The sequence below is a fragment of the Pecten maximus genome, chromosome 6, assembly GCF_902652985.1.
Source record: "Pecten maximus chromosome 6, xPecMax1.1, whole genome shotgun sequence".
Taxonomy (NCBI): domain Eukaryota; kingdom Metazoa; phylum Mollusca; class Bivalvia; order Pectinida; family Pectinidae; genus Pecten; species Pecten maximus.
The window spans coordinates 33,930,057-33,950,152 of record NC_047020.1 but is presented as its reverse complement, the minus strand read 5'-3'; the positions used below and the strand labels follow the sequence as shown (position 1 = coordinate 33,950,152).

Sequence of the window (20,096 nt, the reverse complement as noted above, 5' to 3'; positions counted from 1 at the left end):
ACAGGTTTTCGTGATCGGATTCATAAAAAATCCGAAATCTGGCAAAAATGACTACTCAAATAGTTCATTTCCTGGATTTTTTTGGATTGATCACAAAACCTTACCTGATATGCACTTATACAAATTTTGTGACTTAGTGGCGTAATACATCGATAAAAGTCTTGATTAATATGGATAAATTGCTAAAAAATGACAAAACTACAAATAATAATAGATCATAACATAGGGCGTTTTTAAGAGGTTCATATTTACCAACTACCAACACTTCCAATCTATGTTTTCTTTCACTCCACTGATTTCCAAATTCGCTTCATTGTATATAATGTACATATATGTATATTGCTGCTGTCACATTGCTGAAATTATTTGTGGAGGAGAGGGCTTCTGTAACTTGTGCCCAACCCTCTTGCTTGTTTTAAAGAAGCAATGAAATATGTTTAAACTAAACACATATAGTGATTATAATGAATAATGTAGATATTTTGATCCAAAATTAACGTTTTAAAGTTTAACGATATAATTGCATTATCTTTCATTTTTCACAGCTCACAAGTGAGAATAAGGTAAAACTATCTTAAAAGCTGACTGTAAATAAGAGTTTGGTTTGAACAACTGCTCAGGTAAAAAGCACCCTTGGATTTTGACGTTAAAATGCTAAAATTCACACTCGCCTAAATTTTCACTCCTTATTTTACACAGCAGTGTGTGACCACGTGGTGAAGCCGTGGTTGTCCGTTTGGTACAAAAACTACGTCATACAAGAAAGGCTTATATCAGAAATAGGAAATGTATCTATATACAAAATGTTGTATTTTAGTCTATTTCGTGTGATATTTATGGAAATTCATTGGAATGTTTTCAAGCTTACTTGCCAGAAGGCCAAGTGAGCTTGTGGCAGGGTACGGGGTCATCAACTTAAACACACACACATATATATATATACAGTATGTAAACGATTATATTATGTATAAATAGTAAAGGCAATAATAGTCATGAGCATGTGCAAATTGAATTGATTATGATATAATACAATAGCATACAGTATAAAATTATAACAAAAGAAAATCATCGTATCAGAAATATGGCTTAATAAATGTTTGGTAAACATCATTACATGTATAAAAATAATGTTGGATTCCTTTGATTTATGGACATTGTCCCGAATGTACGATTAACGTAGCTCGCCATAGAACAACTGAAACGAAAATTTCTTCAACACTCGCTTCTCACAAATAAAACTCGTACATGATGGGCAGTAGTATCCTCTACGTATAAGATAGGACTACTGACTACATGATCACTAATAAAACTGTATTATCACATAAATTTCATTATAACAATAGCAATGTCAACGTCTACTGAAAGTATTATAATAAAGTTTAGTAAAAATTCAAAACTTTGAATTGATCGTTACCAGACAAACAGCTTTAGCACAAGGACCGGTTGATGGGACCAGCTCCATTGCAGACAATTTGTGTTCAGAAATAAATTAATGTATTCTCAGTTGTATTTATTTCATTTGAGGTTACCTTTAGAGTTCTCGGAATCGATATCCTAAACAATTCGACGTTATCTTAAACATTGTTGATGATGTAATGAATTAACATGGTCTCGAGACAAGCTTTTTATGATGAATCATCACATGAAGTCGACAAAAGCAAGCATCATCCTTAGTATTGCATTGATTCAAGTACGTACATGACAAAAAGCCGTGGGGGGTAATACCCTCTATCTTCTCCGTGGTTGGAATGCCCGATGCATTAACAAGGTCTTGAGGCAAACTGACCAAAATAATTGATCTTCACAGGAGCTCGACAAATTCATCATTTTTAATATTTCATTTGCTTAAGAAAAGGCCGTTATTGTACTTCAGTGAAATGTCTACTTTGTATATTTTCTGTGGTTTGAATCCGAATCACCAATCTTTCCCTTTGCACTGTCATTGATCAACTTGTTCGACGTGACCCTCATTTTGGGTTAAAATTGCCATAATTTGAATATGGTGAATTGTGTTGGTCTGTGAACAATCTACCTCCGATATGGTCGTAGTCTTCGAACCCTATATCTATGGTAACTGGTCTCATATGGTCATATATGTCGGTTTGGGGTACAAAATGATCATAATCTTCACCAGAAACTTCACGTTCATCGTGCTTAGAAAAGCTGTCGTATACACTTCCATCATGACCAGTTTTTGTCTTAATCGGATTGCGGGTCACATGGTCATAAGCGTTGTCGGTGAACGCCGTCCCGGAGGACTTCCGGTTTTTATGCGTTTTGAGATGGTCGTACACTCCTTCTCCGGTATTCTCTCGCTCGTCATTGTTCTGCAATTCGGATAAGATCATATTGCCTACATTATTTTCATTCGTATTGTCTATCGTGAAAGAACTAATCCGTTGAGTGTTTGTAGCATTTCTATCAGTTGATTTAAGAGAATCCCTCTTTGTTTTGCTGGATCTGTAGAGTTTTCGTCTTCTGTAGATAACTATTATCACTACCAACACAAAGACAAACAATACCGCTCCACCAGCTCCAATACCCACCACAAGTGTTGGGAACTCTTTAGTGCTCTCAATTGTATGATTATTTGAGCTAGTCGTCGTTTGCTGTTTTGTGGTGATGTGGGGTGATGACGTCACAGAAAACATTTGAGTCCCTTGCATAGTTGGTAACCTAGGTGGCGACGTCACAGAAGACGTTTCGGCCCCTTGCACTGTTGACAACCTATGCGATGATGTCAAAGAAGATGGTTCGATCCATTGCACTGTTGACAACCTTTGTGACGACGTCACAGAAGACGTTTCGGTTCCTTGCACAGTTGATAACCTTTGTGATGACGTCACAGAATACGTTTCGGTCCCTTGCACTGTTGATAACCATTGCGTTTGTAGAACTGTTAAATTAGAGCGATACCCAGTAACTGAGGTTGAGCAGTTCCTAGTGAAAGTCAAAACCGGTGTACTTGTTTGCTCATTTATATTATTGCTGGAAGCTCGGGTTGTTCTGTTGATACAAAGTGATTGCAACGGTCGGGAACAGTTTTGTTTGATAAACGTGTTGTTAGTTAGGTTTAACGCCATACACCTCGTTTTTGATAATTCTACGCGGAACATCCCGACCCAAAACGTAATATTCCCTCCCTGTAGATTGTTAATCTCACTTCTGTTTTCGACTCCAATGAACGAATGCTGTTTGCATTTATCTAAGGCTTCCTTCCAATCGCGTTTTTCATTAGGCGAATATGAATGTTGATTGCTACAATCAGTGCACAAAGCAGACAGATTTTGATTGCAATTCTGTACGATATTGACGATTTTTTCATTGGAAACTCTTGTTGACATGCAGTTTCCGGAATTATCTGTTGTGATATTGGTTTTCTTGTAGCCACAAACATATTTGGTATCGTTATTTACAGTAGTCGTATTGTGACCAGAGACTCTAAAACTACAATTTCTCTCCAGCCTCTCTGAAGTACCTTTTGTATTATCACTGTTCCCACAGTAACATTCTTTAGAGGCCCCGCCCCCACTGTAACAATCCATAGGGGTCAAGTAAATTTGTTGTGAGTTGCACTGCTGCAGACAGTAAACAACGGGATCCTTCACATTTACTGAAATATTTCTTGGAAGACCAAGAGCAGCAGTTGTTCCATAAAAACAACCCGTCATATTTATCCACACACTCTCTTTCTTATAACGAACCCAGGCTAAATGTTGTTGCTGTCGTGTGTGATTTAAATCCAAATCTCTATTTACCTCCGCGAGTTGACAATCGGTTGCATGGTCTGCATTCTCCCATGTCTGAGATGTGGTTGACACATACACATCCACGCCTGAGCAGACGATCATCAACATCCATGTCAGTAAAATAAGTTGAATTACAGAAGTATACATCATGCCTGTGTCGGACTGTGGACGTTTTTAAAACTAATGTATAATCAATCAAGATGGTGTGTGTGTTTTAAGTAGATAACGTTGAGCAATGTGCACTAGCAAATATAAATCACGTGATGTTGTTTTCTGCGATAACACTTCTCTTCCTGGTCAGAGGGAAAATGTCGGAATGTCACCTGTCAAGTAAACTACAGCATTATATTTGATTTACACGGTAAGGATACACAGACAACGTGATAACATTATACAGTGAAAAAATTTCAGTTACGCTTCGTTATCTAGAACTCTAATAACTCGAAGACCTTTTTAAACTCGAAGTCAAAAACATGTCACCGAGTTAAAATTTTATATAAAATATACTCTATTTCTTCAAATACTCTTGATATCCCGAATTGTTTTTATGACCACGTGCACACTAACTTCGAGATAACGAGGTTTGATGGAAGTAATCATCTATTAAAGAATATTATGTTAATGCATGTACATATGATTTACATTCTTGCTGACATTACAATTCAATGTATACATTTTGAAATGTTAACTTTATTTAATTAGAACAATTGCGAAGCAAGTTATATTTACTTGGCCCGGATGGATGCGCACAAGAGGTCTTACTGTTGGAGGAAATCGGATTTCCCCTAGAAAAGTTTAAACCTATAAATTTTCGTTTTGTCTTTTTAGATCCCTCATCTTAAGAAGCACTTCACTACGAGTAAAACGTGGAGAGCTCCTTTCCCAATGGAGTGCCTCATATTTACAAAATGGCGGCTATATCTATTGAGTCCATTTGTTCCATTTGCTATTTACAGCATTTGAATTGTCCATGATTAAATACATTAAGCTTCTTCTCTTTGTTTTCTAGGAGCTACAGTATGTTTTACATTTATCGAAAATAAATATCCCACAATTATTACTAAAATTACGATATGTTTAATCATCTATATATCACACGACCCTATCGCCAAAAGGATGTATTTAAATCGAGGAAAAAGTTGATTGGTTAGTTGTAACTGGCTGTTTGCCATCTTATCAAAACAGATTGGCCAGAGGATGGTGTCCCCATGAACGGGACCAGTTTAAGGAAATTTTGTTATTTACTATTTTTGTAATTTTGATTTTGTAATACCATTTCTCTGAAATGTTAGGTTATACACGTATTTAAAGACGAAGGCAGTATTGACGCATGCGTATGGAACACATTTAAAGTAATATTCAAAGGATCATCATGTCATAAATACGACAAAGATCAAAGTATCGAATTACCAAATAAAATAACATTGATATGAAAATTAATCAGTTTATTCACATTTTTGATGCTTTCAAGAACTACTAATATCAACCCAATGTTAATATCATTCAACTATCATACCTAAGTTGTCTCTGTCAATCGGCTTCCTATCAAATCTATATAATTATGACTATGGGAAATATCTCTACTATAACAAAGTTATTTACCGTAATGTCGTGTTTATAAATCGAGGGCCTTACATTTCGTTTCGTTAAGCTTATCTACTAAATAAATCTATGTACATGACGCAGTATTTAAATGATTTACACGGTAGTGATATATAGAGATAACGTATTGAAACCTAACATTAACATTGAAAGATTGTCAGTCACACTTCGATATCTAGAACTCTAATAATTCGACGACCGTTTTTACTCGAAGTAAAAAAAAAAACTCTGAAAGTTAAAATTCTATATAAAATATACTCTATTACCTCGAATACTCTCGATATCTCGAATTGTTTTCATGACCCCGTGCACGCTAACTTCGAGATAACGAGGTTCGATGGAAGTTATCATCTTTTTAAAAAAAGAACATAATGTTAATACATGTACATATGATTTACATTCTTCCTGACATTACAATTCAAGGTATACATTTTGAAATGTAAACTTTATTTAATTAGAACAATTGCGAAGCAAGTTATATTCACTTGGCCCGGATGGAAGCGCGCAAGGGGTCTAACTGTGGGAAGAAATCGGGTTGCCCCGAGAAAACCTATATACATGTTTTTGTATTTTCGTTTTGTCTTAGTAGATCCTTCATGTTAAGGAGCACCTCGCTAGGAGTTAACGCGGAGAGCTCCTTCCCCAATGGAGTGCTTTATATTTACAAAATTGCGGCTATACATATTGAGTCCATTTGTTCCATTTGATATTTACAGTATTTGTATTGTACATGATTATATACATTGAACTTCTTCTCTTTTTCTCTACGAGCTATCTGATACATTTATCGAAAATAAATATCCCTCAATTATTACGAAATATACGGTATGTTTAATCATCTATATATCACACAACACTATCGCCAAAAGGATGTATTTAAATCGAGGAAGAAGTTGATTGGTTAGTTGTAACCGGCTGTTTGCCATCTTATCAACACAGTTTGGCTACCAACTTTTGTTATTTTGAAATTTTGTTATTTACTATTTTTGTAATTTTGATTTTGTAATAACATTTCTCTGAAATGTTAGGTTATACACGTATTGAAAGATGAAGGCAATATTGACACATGCGTATGAAACACATTTAAAGTAATATTCAAAGGATCATCATGTCATAAACACAACAGTGATCAAAGCGTGGAAATAAAACAGAACAATGATATGAAATTATTCACTTTATTCACACTTTTGATGTTTTCAAGAGGTATTAAACCCATTGTTAATATCATTCAACTATCATATCTCGATATCTCGAATTGTTTTCATGACCATGTGCACGCTAACATCGAGATAATGAGGTTCAACTGAAGTTATCATCTCTTTGAAATTTGAAAAAAAATGTAAATACATATAATATACATTCTCGCTGAAATTACAATTCAAGAATCAAATTTTGAAATGTAAACTTTATATATTGACAACCCTTATTTCCTTTGAGATTACCTTTATAGTTCCTGAAATCGATATCCAAAACAATTTGACTTTATCTTAAACATTGTAATTGAAGTGATGAATCAACACGGTCTTGAGGTAAGCTTTTTATGATCACATGAAGTCGACAGATTCAAGTACGCACATGTCAAAAGGCCGTGGGGAAATACCCTGTTTACTGACACGGTCTTGAGGCAAACTGACCAAAATAATTCATCTTCACAGCAGCTCGAAAAATACATCATCTTTGATATTTCATTTGCTTAAGAAAAGGCCGTTATTGTACTTCAGTGAAATGTCTACTTTGTATATTTTCTGTGGTTTGAATCCGAATCACCAATCTTTCCCTTTGTACTGTCATTGATCAACTTGTTCAAAGTGACCCTCATTTTGGGGTAAACTTGTCATAATCTGAATGTAGTGTGTTGTGTTCGTCTGTGAATTATCTACCACCGATATGGTCGTAGTGTTCGGACCCTATATTTATGATAACTGGTCATATGCTCATATATGTCGGTATGTAGTTCAATATGATTATAATCTTCACCAGAAAATAGCACACGTTCATTGTGTTTAGAAAAGCTGTCGTATACACTTCCATCATAACCAGTTTTTGTCTTAATCGGAATGCGTGTCACATGAACATGAGCGTTGTTGTTGAACGCCGTCCCGGAGGACTTCCGGTTTTTATGCGCTTTGAGATGGTCGTACACTCCTTCTCCGGTATTTTCTCGCGCGTCATTGTTCTGCAAATCGGATAAGATCATATTGCCTACATTATTTTCATTCGTATTGTCTTTCCTGAAAGAACTAATCCGTTGAGTGTTCGTAGTATTTATATGATTGGATTTAAGGGAATCCTCTTTGTTTTGCTGGATCTGTAGTGTTTTCGTCTTCTGTAGAGAACTATTATCACTACCAACAGAAAGACCAACAATACCGCTCCACCAGCTCCAATACCCACCACAAGTGTTGGGAACTCTTTAGTGCTCTCAATTGTATGATTATTTGAGCCTGTCGTCGTTTGCTTTATTGTGGTGATGTGGGGTGATGGCGTCACAGAAAACCTTTCAGTCCCTTGCACAGTTGGTAACCTATGTGGCGACGTCACAGAAGACGTTTCGGTCCCTTGCACTATTGACAACCTATGCGTTTGAAGAACTGTTAAAGTAGAGCTATACCCAGTAACTGAGGTTGAGCAGTTGCTAGTGAAAGTCAAAACCGGTGTACTTGTTTGCTCATTTATATTATTGCTGGTAGCTGTGGTTGTTCTGTTGATACAAAGTGATTGCAACGGTCGGGAACAGTTTTGTTGGATAAACGTGTTGTTAGTTAGGTTTAATGCCATACACATCGTTTTTGATAATTCTACGCGGAACATCCCGACCCAAAACGTAATATTCCCTCCCGGTAGATTGTTAATCTTACTTCTGTTTTCCATTCCAATGAACGAATGCTGTTTGCATTTATCTAAGGCTTCCTTCCAATCGTGTTTTTCATTAGGCGAATATGAATGTTGATTGCTACAATCAGTGCACAAAGCAGACAGATTTTGATTGCAATTCTGTACGATATTGACGATTTTTTCATTAGAAACTCTTGTTGACATGCAGTTTCCGGAATTATCTGTTGTGATATTGGTTTTCTTGTAGCCACAAACATATTTGGTATCGTTATTTACAGTAGTCGTATTGTGACCAGAGACTCTAAAACTACAATTTCTCTCCAGCCTCTCTGAAGTACTTATTGTATTATCACTGTTCCCACAGTAACATTCTTTAGAGGCCCCGCCCCCACTGTAACAATCCATAGGGGTCAAGTAAATTTGTTGTGAGTTGCACAGCTGCAGACAGTAAACAAAGGGGTCCTTCACATCTACTGGAATATTTATTGGAGGACCAAGAGCAGCAGTTGTTCCATAAAAACAACCCGTCATATTTATCCACACACTCTCTTTCTTATCACGAACCCAGGCTAAGTGTTGTTGCTGTCGTGTATGATTTAAATCCAAATCTCTATTTACCTCCGCAAGTTGACAATCGGTTGCGTGGCTTGCATTCTCCCATGTCTGAGATGTGGTTGACACATACACATCCACGCCTGAGCAGACGATCATCAACATCCATGTCAGTAAAATAAGTTGAATTACAGAAATATACATCATGCCTGTGTCGGACTCTGTACGTTTTTAAAACTAATGTATAATAAATCAAGATGGTGTGTGTGTTTTAAATAGATAATGATTGAGCAATGTGCACTAGCAAATATAAATCACGTGATGTTGTTTTCTGCGATAACACTTCTCTTCCTGGTCAGACGAAAAATGTCCGAATGTCACCTGTCAAGTAAACTATAGCATTATATTTGATTGACACGGTAAGGGTACACAGAGACAACGTGATAACATTATACATTGAAATATTTTCAGTTACACTTCGTTATCTAGAACTCTAATAACTCGAAGACCTTTTTAAACTCGAAGTCAAAAACATGTCACCGAGTTAAAATTCTATATAAAATATACTCTGTTTCTTCAAATACTCTTGATATCTCGAATTGTTTTTATGACCACGTGCACACTAACTTCGAGATAACGAGGTTTGATGGAAGTAATCATCTCTTAAAGAACATTATGTTAATGCATGTACATATGATTTACATTCTTGCTGACATTACAATTCAAGGTATACATTTTGAAATGTTAACTTTATTTAATTAGAACAATTGCGAAGCAAGTTATATTTACTTGGCCCGGATGGATGCGCACAAGGGGTCTACTAAACTACATTACAATTCAAGGTATACATTTGAAATGTTAACTTTATTTAATTAGAACAATTGCGAAGCAAGTTATATTTACTTGGCCCGGATGGATGCGCACAAGGGGTCTTAACTGTGGGAGGAAATCGAATTGCCCCTAGAAAAGGTTAAACCTATACATTTTCGTTTTGTGTTTTTAGATCCCTCATCTTACGGAACATCTCACTAGGAGTAAAACGCGGAGAGCTCCTTCACCAATGGAGTGATTCATATTTACAAAATGATTGCTTTATCTATTGAGTCCATTTGTTCCATTTGCTATTTACAGTATTTGTATTGTACATGATTATATACATTGAACTTCTTCTCTTTTTTTTTCTACGAGCTATCTGATACATCGAAAATAAATATCCCACAGTATTACGAAATATACGGTATGTTTAATCATCAATATATCACATAACCCTATCGGCAAAAGGATGTACATGGAAATCGAGGAAGAAGTTGATTGGTTAGTTGTAACTGGCTGTTTGCCATCTTATCAACACAGATTGGCCAGAGGATGGTGTCCCCATGAACGGGACCAGTTTAAGGAAATTTTGTAATTTTGCAATACCATTTCTCTGAAATGTTAGGTTATACACGTATTGAAAGATGAAGGCACTATTGACACATGCGTATGAAACACATTTAAAGTAATATTCAAAGGATCATCATGTCATAAACACGACAAGGATCAAAGTATCGAATTACCAAATAGAAAAAACAATGATATGAAAATTATTCAGTTTATTCACATTTTTGATGTATTCAATAATACAAAAAATACGTTATTTCAAGAGGTATTAAACCCAATATTAATATCATTCAACTATTATACCTGAAGGTGTCTCTGTCAATCGGCTTCCTATCAAATCTATATAATTATGACTATGGGACAAAGCTATTTACCGTAATGTCGTGTGTATAAATCGAGGGCCTTACATTTCGTTTCGGTAAGCTTATCTACTGAATAAAGCTATGTGACGCAATATTTACATTTGTGAAACATACACGTATAAATACATGCGGGTTATATTTGTAAATGAATCATATATAATCAATAAACAAACAAAAAAGGAGAACACTGATATGTAGAAGTTATAATATTATAACTTAAAATCAATAAAGATGACAAATATCATATTTACATGGGAACCCTTGCAACTGTAGCAATGCGAATGCGACCAGGCATTTCGGTAGAGAAAGCGTCTTCTCCTGCAGCGACGACAGATAAGTTGCAATTTAATATATAAAATAAAATTTATATAAAATGAAAATTCAATAAAGCAATGATATACTAGCCTTTAGTACCAGACGGGTCATATTTGTAAACACCGAGCTGATTTGTCTAGCCTGGTACTTTGCAATTGGTTTACTTAACCAGGATGACAACGACATCTGTTTCAACATTATACAGATTGTATCAAATCTTTGTTATAAAAGATACATATGAATGATCAGTTATCTATCTAAATGTATTATATGCTTGCTATATAACAGTTACTGACTGTAACGTCTGCATCTACACTGTTAAGCACAAAGACATTCGTTCATTTTATATATAAATGGATTGCAATGTTAGACATATTTTGATAGCGATTCTTGACAACATCGAAGACTCATATACATTTGTATGCGCAGTACTTGTGACACATAGAATAGCTGTATATAAGGCCGGTGAATGATACATATGTACTTTTGAATATTGATTTAGTAACAAACATATGTTTTCTAAATTATGAATACAAAACTGCATCATATATCTGTATTGTCCTTCGTGGAGCAGTAAGTGACGCTAAGGACCCCATACATCTGTGTAGTAGTCTCTGACTAACGGTATGATGTCAGCATTGGTGAGTTATATTCCTTCTAGCGATGTTAGGGACATCATACATCCGACTAGGACTCGTCAGTGATGCCAGGAATATCTTACACGTGTTTCGTCTTTCTAGGACTCGTCAATGAAGCTAAGGACATCAAACATCTGTTTCGTTCTTCTAGAACTCGTCATTGATGCTAGGGAAGTACACGTCGGTTTCGTACTTCTAGTACTCGTCAGTGATACCAGGGATATCAAACTACAGTTTCGTCCTTCTAGGTCTCGTCCGTGATGTTATGGCATCTTAAATGTGTTTCGTCCTTCTAGGGACATTACACAGCTGTCTTGCCCGTCTAGGGACCAGCCCGATAGTGTAGAAATCAAATCCAGAAGGGAAAACAGAAACAAAATAGAAGGGACTATACAAATAGTATAGATAACAAAGGGAGTCGCACCAACCAGATCAATTTCTGATATTGTATATAATTTTGAATATAAATATAAACTGATTGAGTACCATTATGCTATATTGATCCGTTTTGAAAGTTCTATAAAACATTGTTTGCATACAGATTATCAATAAATTTCATGAAGATTTTGATGGTTTACAAAGGATTTATGGAGTCTTACAAAAACCGAAAGTTTGAATGACGACATTAAAATCTCAAACATGATCATAGGTGTCATCTACTGGTACAAATCCTTTGGGTTTATCAAGCTGTATCACAGTATCATAATTTCCAGTGTCAACAGAACCGGGAAATATCGATATAGCTTTCATGTGGTCATAATCACATTCAACCTGCTCGCCTTTAAATGTAATTCTACCTAGTGAGTCATACTCCGAACGAAGGTTCCCAGTGTGATCGTACAAATCATCAACCTTGTCATCGTCACGACGTACACTATGTAGATGATTGTATGTATGGTCGAATTTGGGCTGGATTTGACATGCACTATTGTAATACACATCTGAGGACAATGTGTTGGTGTGATGAGCGTCGACTTCGACGTAATGACGTGACTCTTTTGCGTCATTGGGCCGGTCAGAATGTTTTGGATTTTCGTTTCGGCGTCGTCTTATAAGACATGCTACTGATGTGATGAGTACGATGATTATTACTCCTGATGTAGCGCCGATTATAGGAGGAAGTGGAACATCAGACGAACTGTCTGTATCAGTAATATTTCCGCTATGTGACGTTGTATGTATGGCTGATACGGCCGAGGAAGTAGGTGTATTCTCGTTGTTATTATCACAAAGCACAGGTAAATTGGAACTACAGTTTCTTAACATTAACCGCCATCCCGCCTGATCTGGGTTGTAATGCAGAGCAACACATTGGTGTTGATCAAGATTGGAATATCCCCAATAGAAACGTTTCAACCTGAACATACCAATCCAATATGAAGTGTTGTTTTGTAGTTGTATTGCCCTGGTATGTATTTGATCACTATGATCATTTAATCCCAGCAACACTTGTCCATTGTGATCACAAACGAAAAGAGCATGGTTCCAAGTGGCATTATTATTATTCCCATAATATATTATAATTTCTTTTTGATTTCTGTCACTACACAAGAAAGTATGATTAGATAGACAATCCTGGGAAATGAAGTCATAACTACTTTTATTTTTACGAACTGTCATACAATCACCATCGTTATCTATAACTGGATCTGGGCTTACTTGTTTATATCGACACAAACAGGTGTCGCTGCCACACAGACTGTTGTTTTGTTTTCCACATAAATGCCCCGGACAGGGAACACTCGTATCATCAGTTGTGTTATTTAAACAATAACATCCAGACTTTGTCAAAGCAAACACATCCGAAAGACATTTACCAAAGCAGGTCTCCACAGGATTAAGTTCATTTGATATGTTTAGACGGAAATGTTTCGAGAAGACATTTCTTTTTTTCTTAAAACATCCCGTAATTTTGATCCACTGAGACGGATTCACGTGTGCACCGATCCAAGCCCCTGCCGGTCCTGTCTGATTTAAAACAGTGATATCGTTAATGTTCAAAACCCCGTTCCTGTCCAATCCGGCAAGTTTACATCCAGACATTGTTTTAGCGTGTTCCCATGTTACGTGTGAGCCGCTGATTATCACATCCATGCCATCACAGCTACATACAAGTCCTCCTAGAACGGTGATCACAAAAGGCCCCAGCCAGCAACACGCCATATTTGTTAAACATTTGAAGAACAACCCGGAAGTTATGTAGTTGATATCAGTAACCAGTTTACACTCTATTCTCTATACATTTAACTTTAATGTAGATACTATAGTCACGTGATGGAGATAAGATAAAAAAAACCCTAGGTACAAACGAAACCATACTTTTGTTGTGTTTAAGATAAATGTATCCATCTTGCCCATCTGTGAATGTTGAGTGTTATCTGAGAATAGTTAGGTCAAAACTCCTTCGTCATACTTCACAAACAGCGCTAACGTTATCACTTTCCAATTCTTCCTGTGTACTTGAGTATACCTATTCGTTTGATGCATTACGTCATCAGGTAAGTAAATGTAAAGTGACAGACCTCCTGTCAAGGTAGATCCGACATTCTGTGTGGTAATGTACCGTTCCTACCACCATACTTATATCAAAATGTTGTATTATTCGATGTTTCAAGAGGCTTAAAAGAAACAGGATATGATCTCACATTAATTATCAAACGTACCGAAAGTTTCTACATTTGTTTTTAATTTTCAAGTTTTCTATTTGATTCCCCCCTGAGAATACAAGGAAAAACAAAACACTTCAATTTTTTACAGTATTTGCAACACGGTACGAGGTCCCCGGCCAGGGAATAATCTGCATACTCAGAATTCAATGACCTAAATACAATCTTATGTTTGAAGAAAACCATACAATAATTCAAAGACACATTGCAATATTTGATATTAATCTTAGCAACATTTAGTATATATCTAATTTAATCATTCCGTATGAAAGCAACTGTTTAAATCTATGTTTTTAGTCCTGTGAGTTAGTATGGTAACCTAAACATCCGGATCTAACTTAAACACCTGCACTCGGGTGTTTCCGTCGATCCAGTAAGCCGAAATGTGAATTGAGCTTGTTATCGAACACACCGTCAGTTGTCCAACCAAGCGAGGTGTGCGGTGCATTTTACAGAATGCTCCCTTCATTTTTTAGCACTATCACGGTTTTCTTAATTCGATGAAGGTGATCCTAACGATTTTATAGTACACAGAAACGTTGAAGACATCTATTGCTGTTTTTTGCATTATTTGGCGGCGATGGAGAAAAATATAGACGAGAATGACAGATATTATATTGATACATGCGTTTAATGTTGAAGACTTTGTTTACGCTCATTTGAAAAGAAGACGTTTATGTCTTACAAAACCACTTTCTTCGGACACGAAACCAGGATATATCAACGACAAGCCATTTGCCAATCACTAAAATCATCGAAGTGGATGGCCGCGAATATCTTAATGAAGAAGAAGAATCAAGTCGAATCACAACCCATTTGAAATGTAGGTCACCATAGATTGTATGGTTTGGTTTGTTTTTGTTTAACGTCCTATTAACAGCCAGGGTCATTTAAGGACGTGCCAGGTTTTGGAGGTGAAGGAAAGCCGGAGTACCCGGAGAAAAACCACCGGCCTACGGTCAGTACCTGGCAACTGCCCCACGTAGGTTTCGAACTCGCATCCCAGAGGTGAAGGGCTAGTATTAAAGTGTCGGTACACATTAACCACTCGGCCACCGCGGCCCCCCGATTGTATGGTTCCCTTGATATCTAAAAGCATAGTTTAAATATCATATGTAACAGAACAAGGTTTCTATTGGTATCAGGAGGCAACTATATTGAAAAATAAATACATAATTCGATTGTTTAGAGGAACAGGGACGTATCTCCAACAATTGGAGTGCTTAGAAGTAATTTAAAGGGCCGTATCTAAAATTTATTAATGTTTTGATGTTGATAAACTACAATTCCGACTAAGCTTTTCTTATAGAATATGTACTTTTTATAAATGAAAATGGTCTAATTCTTTTAAATCTCACAGTATTTTAACAGAATTAGACCATTTTAATTGATATGATGTACACATTCTATAAGAAAATCTCACTCGTAGTTGTAATTTATTAAAATCTAAAAATTGATAAATATGAGATACGACCCTTTACTTCTAAGCACTCCATGTTTGAGATACGTCCTGGTTCCTCTAAACAATCGAATTATACTTCTATTTATGATCTTAGAAGGCTAACATAGCAGTACGTTATAGTTTAAATATAGTCGTTATTTTCTCCCTTTATATAACCCCTTAGTTTGCATGGAAAGGTTGTAGCTTGTGTGGTTTTTGTACGATTCTTATAAATATTATAATCTCTACGGAAATGAAATAAACTTAATGATCACAATTCAGGATTTTGCTTTAACACAACAAGAGGACACCGATAGTGATTTCTGAATCAAGCTCAGTAGGATAAGTGAACCCGCACAATCTATAAATAGTACAAAGACAATAGGACCAGGTGTTCCGGAAGCACCTTCTGATTCATCAACATGAGACAAGGCGAACTTCATACCACAAGTAAATGGACTATTTCTCTCTATCCTTTTATTACAGCATCAGTTGACACCACCACGTGGACTTCGATATTTGGAACAAGACTTTGAAGATCATATCAACCGTGACCTGTAAATTCCATAGGTAGCAGGATTAAATAGTTGGATAATCAATAATATGGATATAGAAAACAAGCAGAGGGAAAAAACAATAATAATACAAAAAAAAAAAAAAAAAAAAACAACGAAAAACCCGGTATTTCTCACTCAAATGGATAAAATCAAGTGCAAACTCGTAAGAGTAACCTAATCACAATTATAACACTGCATATGGGGTCAGTTATCTCTATCTCTACGTTATAAGAAAAGATGTTGTCAAATGGATGCATTAAAAACAACAAAGATAAATAAGCAAAAAACTAAATTCCCGTGTTCCCCATTAGGATTGTAGTGAATTAGGAAATAAATAGGCTTGTAAAATATGTCATTAGGGATATTTAAGAGTTAAGTAGGTACATTTTATTTAAGGATAAATTTTACATGTTATGTGTTCAAAGTTACCTAGTATAGAAAGCCTATGTATACGCTATAGTCAGCCAAATCTATTCGAGTTGCTTCCCTTAGATTAGTAGTTAATTAACCCGTTTAAGGTTAACGGCCTTCATTCGTTGTCAACGTAAATTATAACCAAACGGTAGCACCTGAAAGTAAGTCGTTATTAGGTAGCACACGGTCCGTGGGACCAGTGGTCAGTGCCTAAAGCTTTAATTAGAAATGACGTTATAGGGTTTAGAGACGCCCATATTTCAGGTTAAAGGTCAGGATTGGTCAATTGACCACATCTTCAAATAATGCATATCAATTAACTTTCAGGGGATATAAAAAGACTGCATACGCAGTTTTCCAGTAGTTTTTAGACCAAACGGACTTGAGTGTCGTTCGGATGTAAATATGTAGACTTAGATTTGTTTAAATGTGTGTGAATTGTTAAGTGTGAATGCGCCGGCGATAGTATGGAAGATGGATGAAATTGCATTGGATTATATTGTACCTTCGGGATTTTCACGTGGATTAATAAATATAAGTAAACTTTATGTCCTGTGTTGAATTATGTTTATCGCACCACAACCATCCCAAAAGAAATGTCACGTCCCGTGGTTATGGAGAGCGGACGTTACAGGATTAAGAATATAGGATCGATATTAATTTGTTAATACCTTCTTACTTAAAACGAAGCAAAGCATCGATATACCAAAAAGGAAATGGAGGACACGGCAAAGGCTTTTTTTCATTAGCTCTTCAATGAATTCTACCTCATTTCAAAGAGCAAAGGAAATTTGTTTCCGTGGATATTACAAAAATCTGGCACCGAACTCGACAAAGTTTCCATCATTTAAGAAATGAACAATCCTCACGACCATATATTGATTTTCATCGTTGATTTCTTTTCCTGACAAATAGTACTGCAATAACATGAAAAGATTCGTTAAGTTTGAATTGAATAATGGAAGTGCGCTGTTAGAGAATGGTGAAACGTTTTGATAGACAATAGTTTTGAAGCGTTGAAGATTGTTCATAAGCTCTCTGTAGTTCAAAGTCAATATCAATATGATATTAGATAAAACACTTACATTATCTCAAGTATCTACTTTAGTAAACAAAAGTATTTTATTTCATTATTCTGAAGTTACAATACACAAATCAATTGATAAGTACACACAATGAAAAAAGGGATCTAGAAAGACGGTATTTAACTGATATCAATTGTCTTTTTCTGCTTTAACGTTTGACATTTTGACAAAGTTGAATTTCTAAACCGACACATTTTACATTATGTGCTATGGACTACGTTTCATAAAAATCCTTATCGTTTCTCGTCATGCTCGACGGTATGGTACTTTTTCGTCATATTTGACGCAAAGTAACGCAAACTTAGAATGACGTAATGTTCAACATCGTGACAAAATATAGATCGGGCACACAATGTTAAGCAGAAGGCATAATGACAGATCGCATGATCTCCTCTATTACGGTTCAGAATTGTTCAATGTTTTTAAAACCTCATCAGCTTTTTTTCTAAGCTCTTTCAAAAAAAAGAAGAAAAAAAAGAAAGAAAAGGACGTGGTTCGCATTCGTGTTTCAGATTGTTTCATGTGGAAGTGAAAACATGCAAAAAGACAAACGCATGACATAATTTCTTTCAGGCCAAATTATCAAAATCTCTGGTTTGTTAATGTTCCGTCTGCTGGTTTGCTCTTTGTTTTATCAAACTGTTTGATATTATCATTATTTTCAATTAAAGTATAAACGGGTAAAATATCATGCCTTGATGGTGTCGTAATCACTCTCGGTCTGATCGCCTTTCTTTAAGGATTCATAATGTAATCCAACATTCGCGGGAGTATTGCACGACTTGTCTACCCTAGTATCATTATGAATTTCGGTTTGGTCGTTGTCAGAGCTGGATGCAACTAAATACATTGTATTTTGATAGTAAATATCAGCATTTACATAATTAGGTGACGAATTGTCACAATTTCTATGTTTAGAATCTTCGTCTCGTCGCTTGCGTTGATGTTTCATCACACATAAAACCGATGTGATGAGTACGATGAGTATTACTCCTGATGTAGCGCCGATTATAGGAGGAAGTGGAACATCAGACGAACTCTCTGTAGCAGTAATATTTCCGCTATGTGACGTTGTATGTATGGGAATCTCGGTATTAGGAACATTTGAAATATCACCGCCATGCGTTGTTGTATATAAGGAACTTTCAGTGTTAAGATCAGATGTCAAATGTGACGATGGTGAGGTAAATAATACGGCCGAGGAAGTAGGTCTATTCTCTTTGTAATTATCACAAAGCACAGGTAAATGAGAACTACAGTTTCTTAACCGTAACCGCCATACCGCCTGATCTGGGTTGTAATGCAGAGCAACACATTGGTGTTGATCAAGATTGGAATATCCCCAATAGAAACGTTTAAACCTGAACATACCAATCCAATATGAAGTGTTGTTTTGTAGTTGTATTGCCCTGGTATGTATTTGATCACTACGATCATTTAATCCCAGTAACACTTGTCCATTGTGATCACAAACGTGAAGAGCACGGTTCCAATTGGCATTATTTTTATCCCCATAATATACTTTAATTTCTTTTTGATTTCTGTCTCTACACAAGAAAGGATGATTAGATGAACAATTCTGGGAAATGAAGTCATAACTATTGTTATTTTTACGAACTGTCATACAATCACCATCGTTATCTATAACTGGATCTGGGCTTACTTGTTCATATCGACACACACATTTGTTGCTGCCACACAGACTGTTGTTTCGTTGTCCGCATAAATGTCCCAAACAGGGAGTACTCAAATCATAAGTTGTGTCATTTAAACAATAACATGCGGTCTTTGTCAGAGCAATCACATCCGAAAGACATTTACAAAAGCAGGCCTCCACAGGATTAAGTTCATTTGATATGTTTAGACGGAAATGTTTTGAGACGAAATTTCTATTTTGCTGAAAACATCCCGTAATTTTGATCCACTGAGACGGATTCACGTGTGCACCGATCCAAGCCTCTGCCGATCCTGTCTGATTTAAAACAGTGATATCGTTAATGTTCAAAACCCCGTTCCTGTCCAATCCGGCAAGTTTACATTCAGACATTGTTTTAGCGTGTTCCCATGTTACGTGTGAGCCGCTGATTATCACATCCATGCCATCACAGCTACATACAAGTCCTCCTAGAACGGTGATCACAAAAGGCCCCAGCCAGCAACACGCCATATTTGTTAAACATTTGAAGAACAACCCGGAAGTTATGTAGTTGATATCAGTAACCAGTTTACACTCTATTCTCTATACATTTAACTTTAATGTAGATACTATAGTCACGTGATGGAGATAAGATAAAAAAAAACCTAGGTACAAACGAAAACATACTTTTGTTGTGTTTAAATAAAATGTATCCATCTTGCCCATCTGTGAATGTTGAGTGTTATCTGAGAATAGTCAGGTCAAAACTCCTTCGTCATACTTCACAAACACTGCTAACGTTATCACTATCCAATTCTTCCTGTGTACTTGAGTATAGCTTTATGTTTGATGCATTACGTCATC

General features: G+C 36.1%; 2 protein-coding genes across 2 annotated transcripts; both read right to left on the bottom strand.

The window, feature by feature from the left end:
* Positions 1–1,330: 1,330 nt before the first annotated feature.
* Positions 1,331–2,663, bottom strand: LOC117329596. The gene has a single exon (XM_033887610.1). It carries the CDS (start codon positions 2,649–2,651, stop codon positions 1,968–1,970), a length of 684 nt encoding a protein of 227 aa, XP_033743501.1. The 5' UTR covers positions 2,652–2,663; the 3' UTR covers positions 1,331–1,967.
* Positions 2,664–10,313: 7,650 nt separating this feature from the next.
* Positions 10,314–13,698, bottom strand: LOC117329595. Its single transcript, XM_033887609.1, has one exon. It carries the CDS (start codon positions 13,594–13,596, stop codon positions 12,067–12,069), a length of 1,530 nt encoding a protein of 509 aa, XP_033743500.1. The 5' UTR covers positions 13,597–13,698; the 3' UTR covers positions 10,314–12,066.
* Positions 13,699–20,096: the final 6,398 nt, after the last annotated feature.

Coding starts and splice junctions, on each gene's coding strand:
- LOC117329596 (XM_033887610.1), bottom strand. CDS start 2,651: ATGTTTTCTGTGACGTCATCACCCCACATCACCACAAAACAGCAAACG.
- LOC117329595 (XM_033887609.1), bottom strand. CDS start 13,596: ATGGCGTGTTGCTGGCTGGGGCCTTTTGTGATCACCGTTCTAGGAGGA.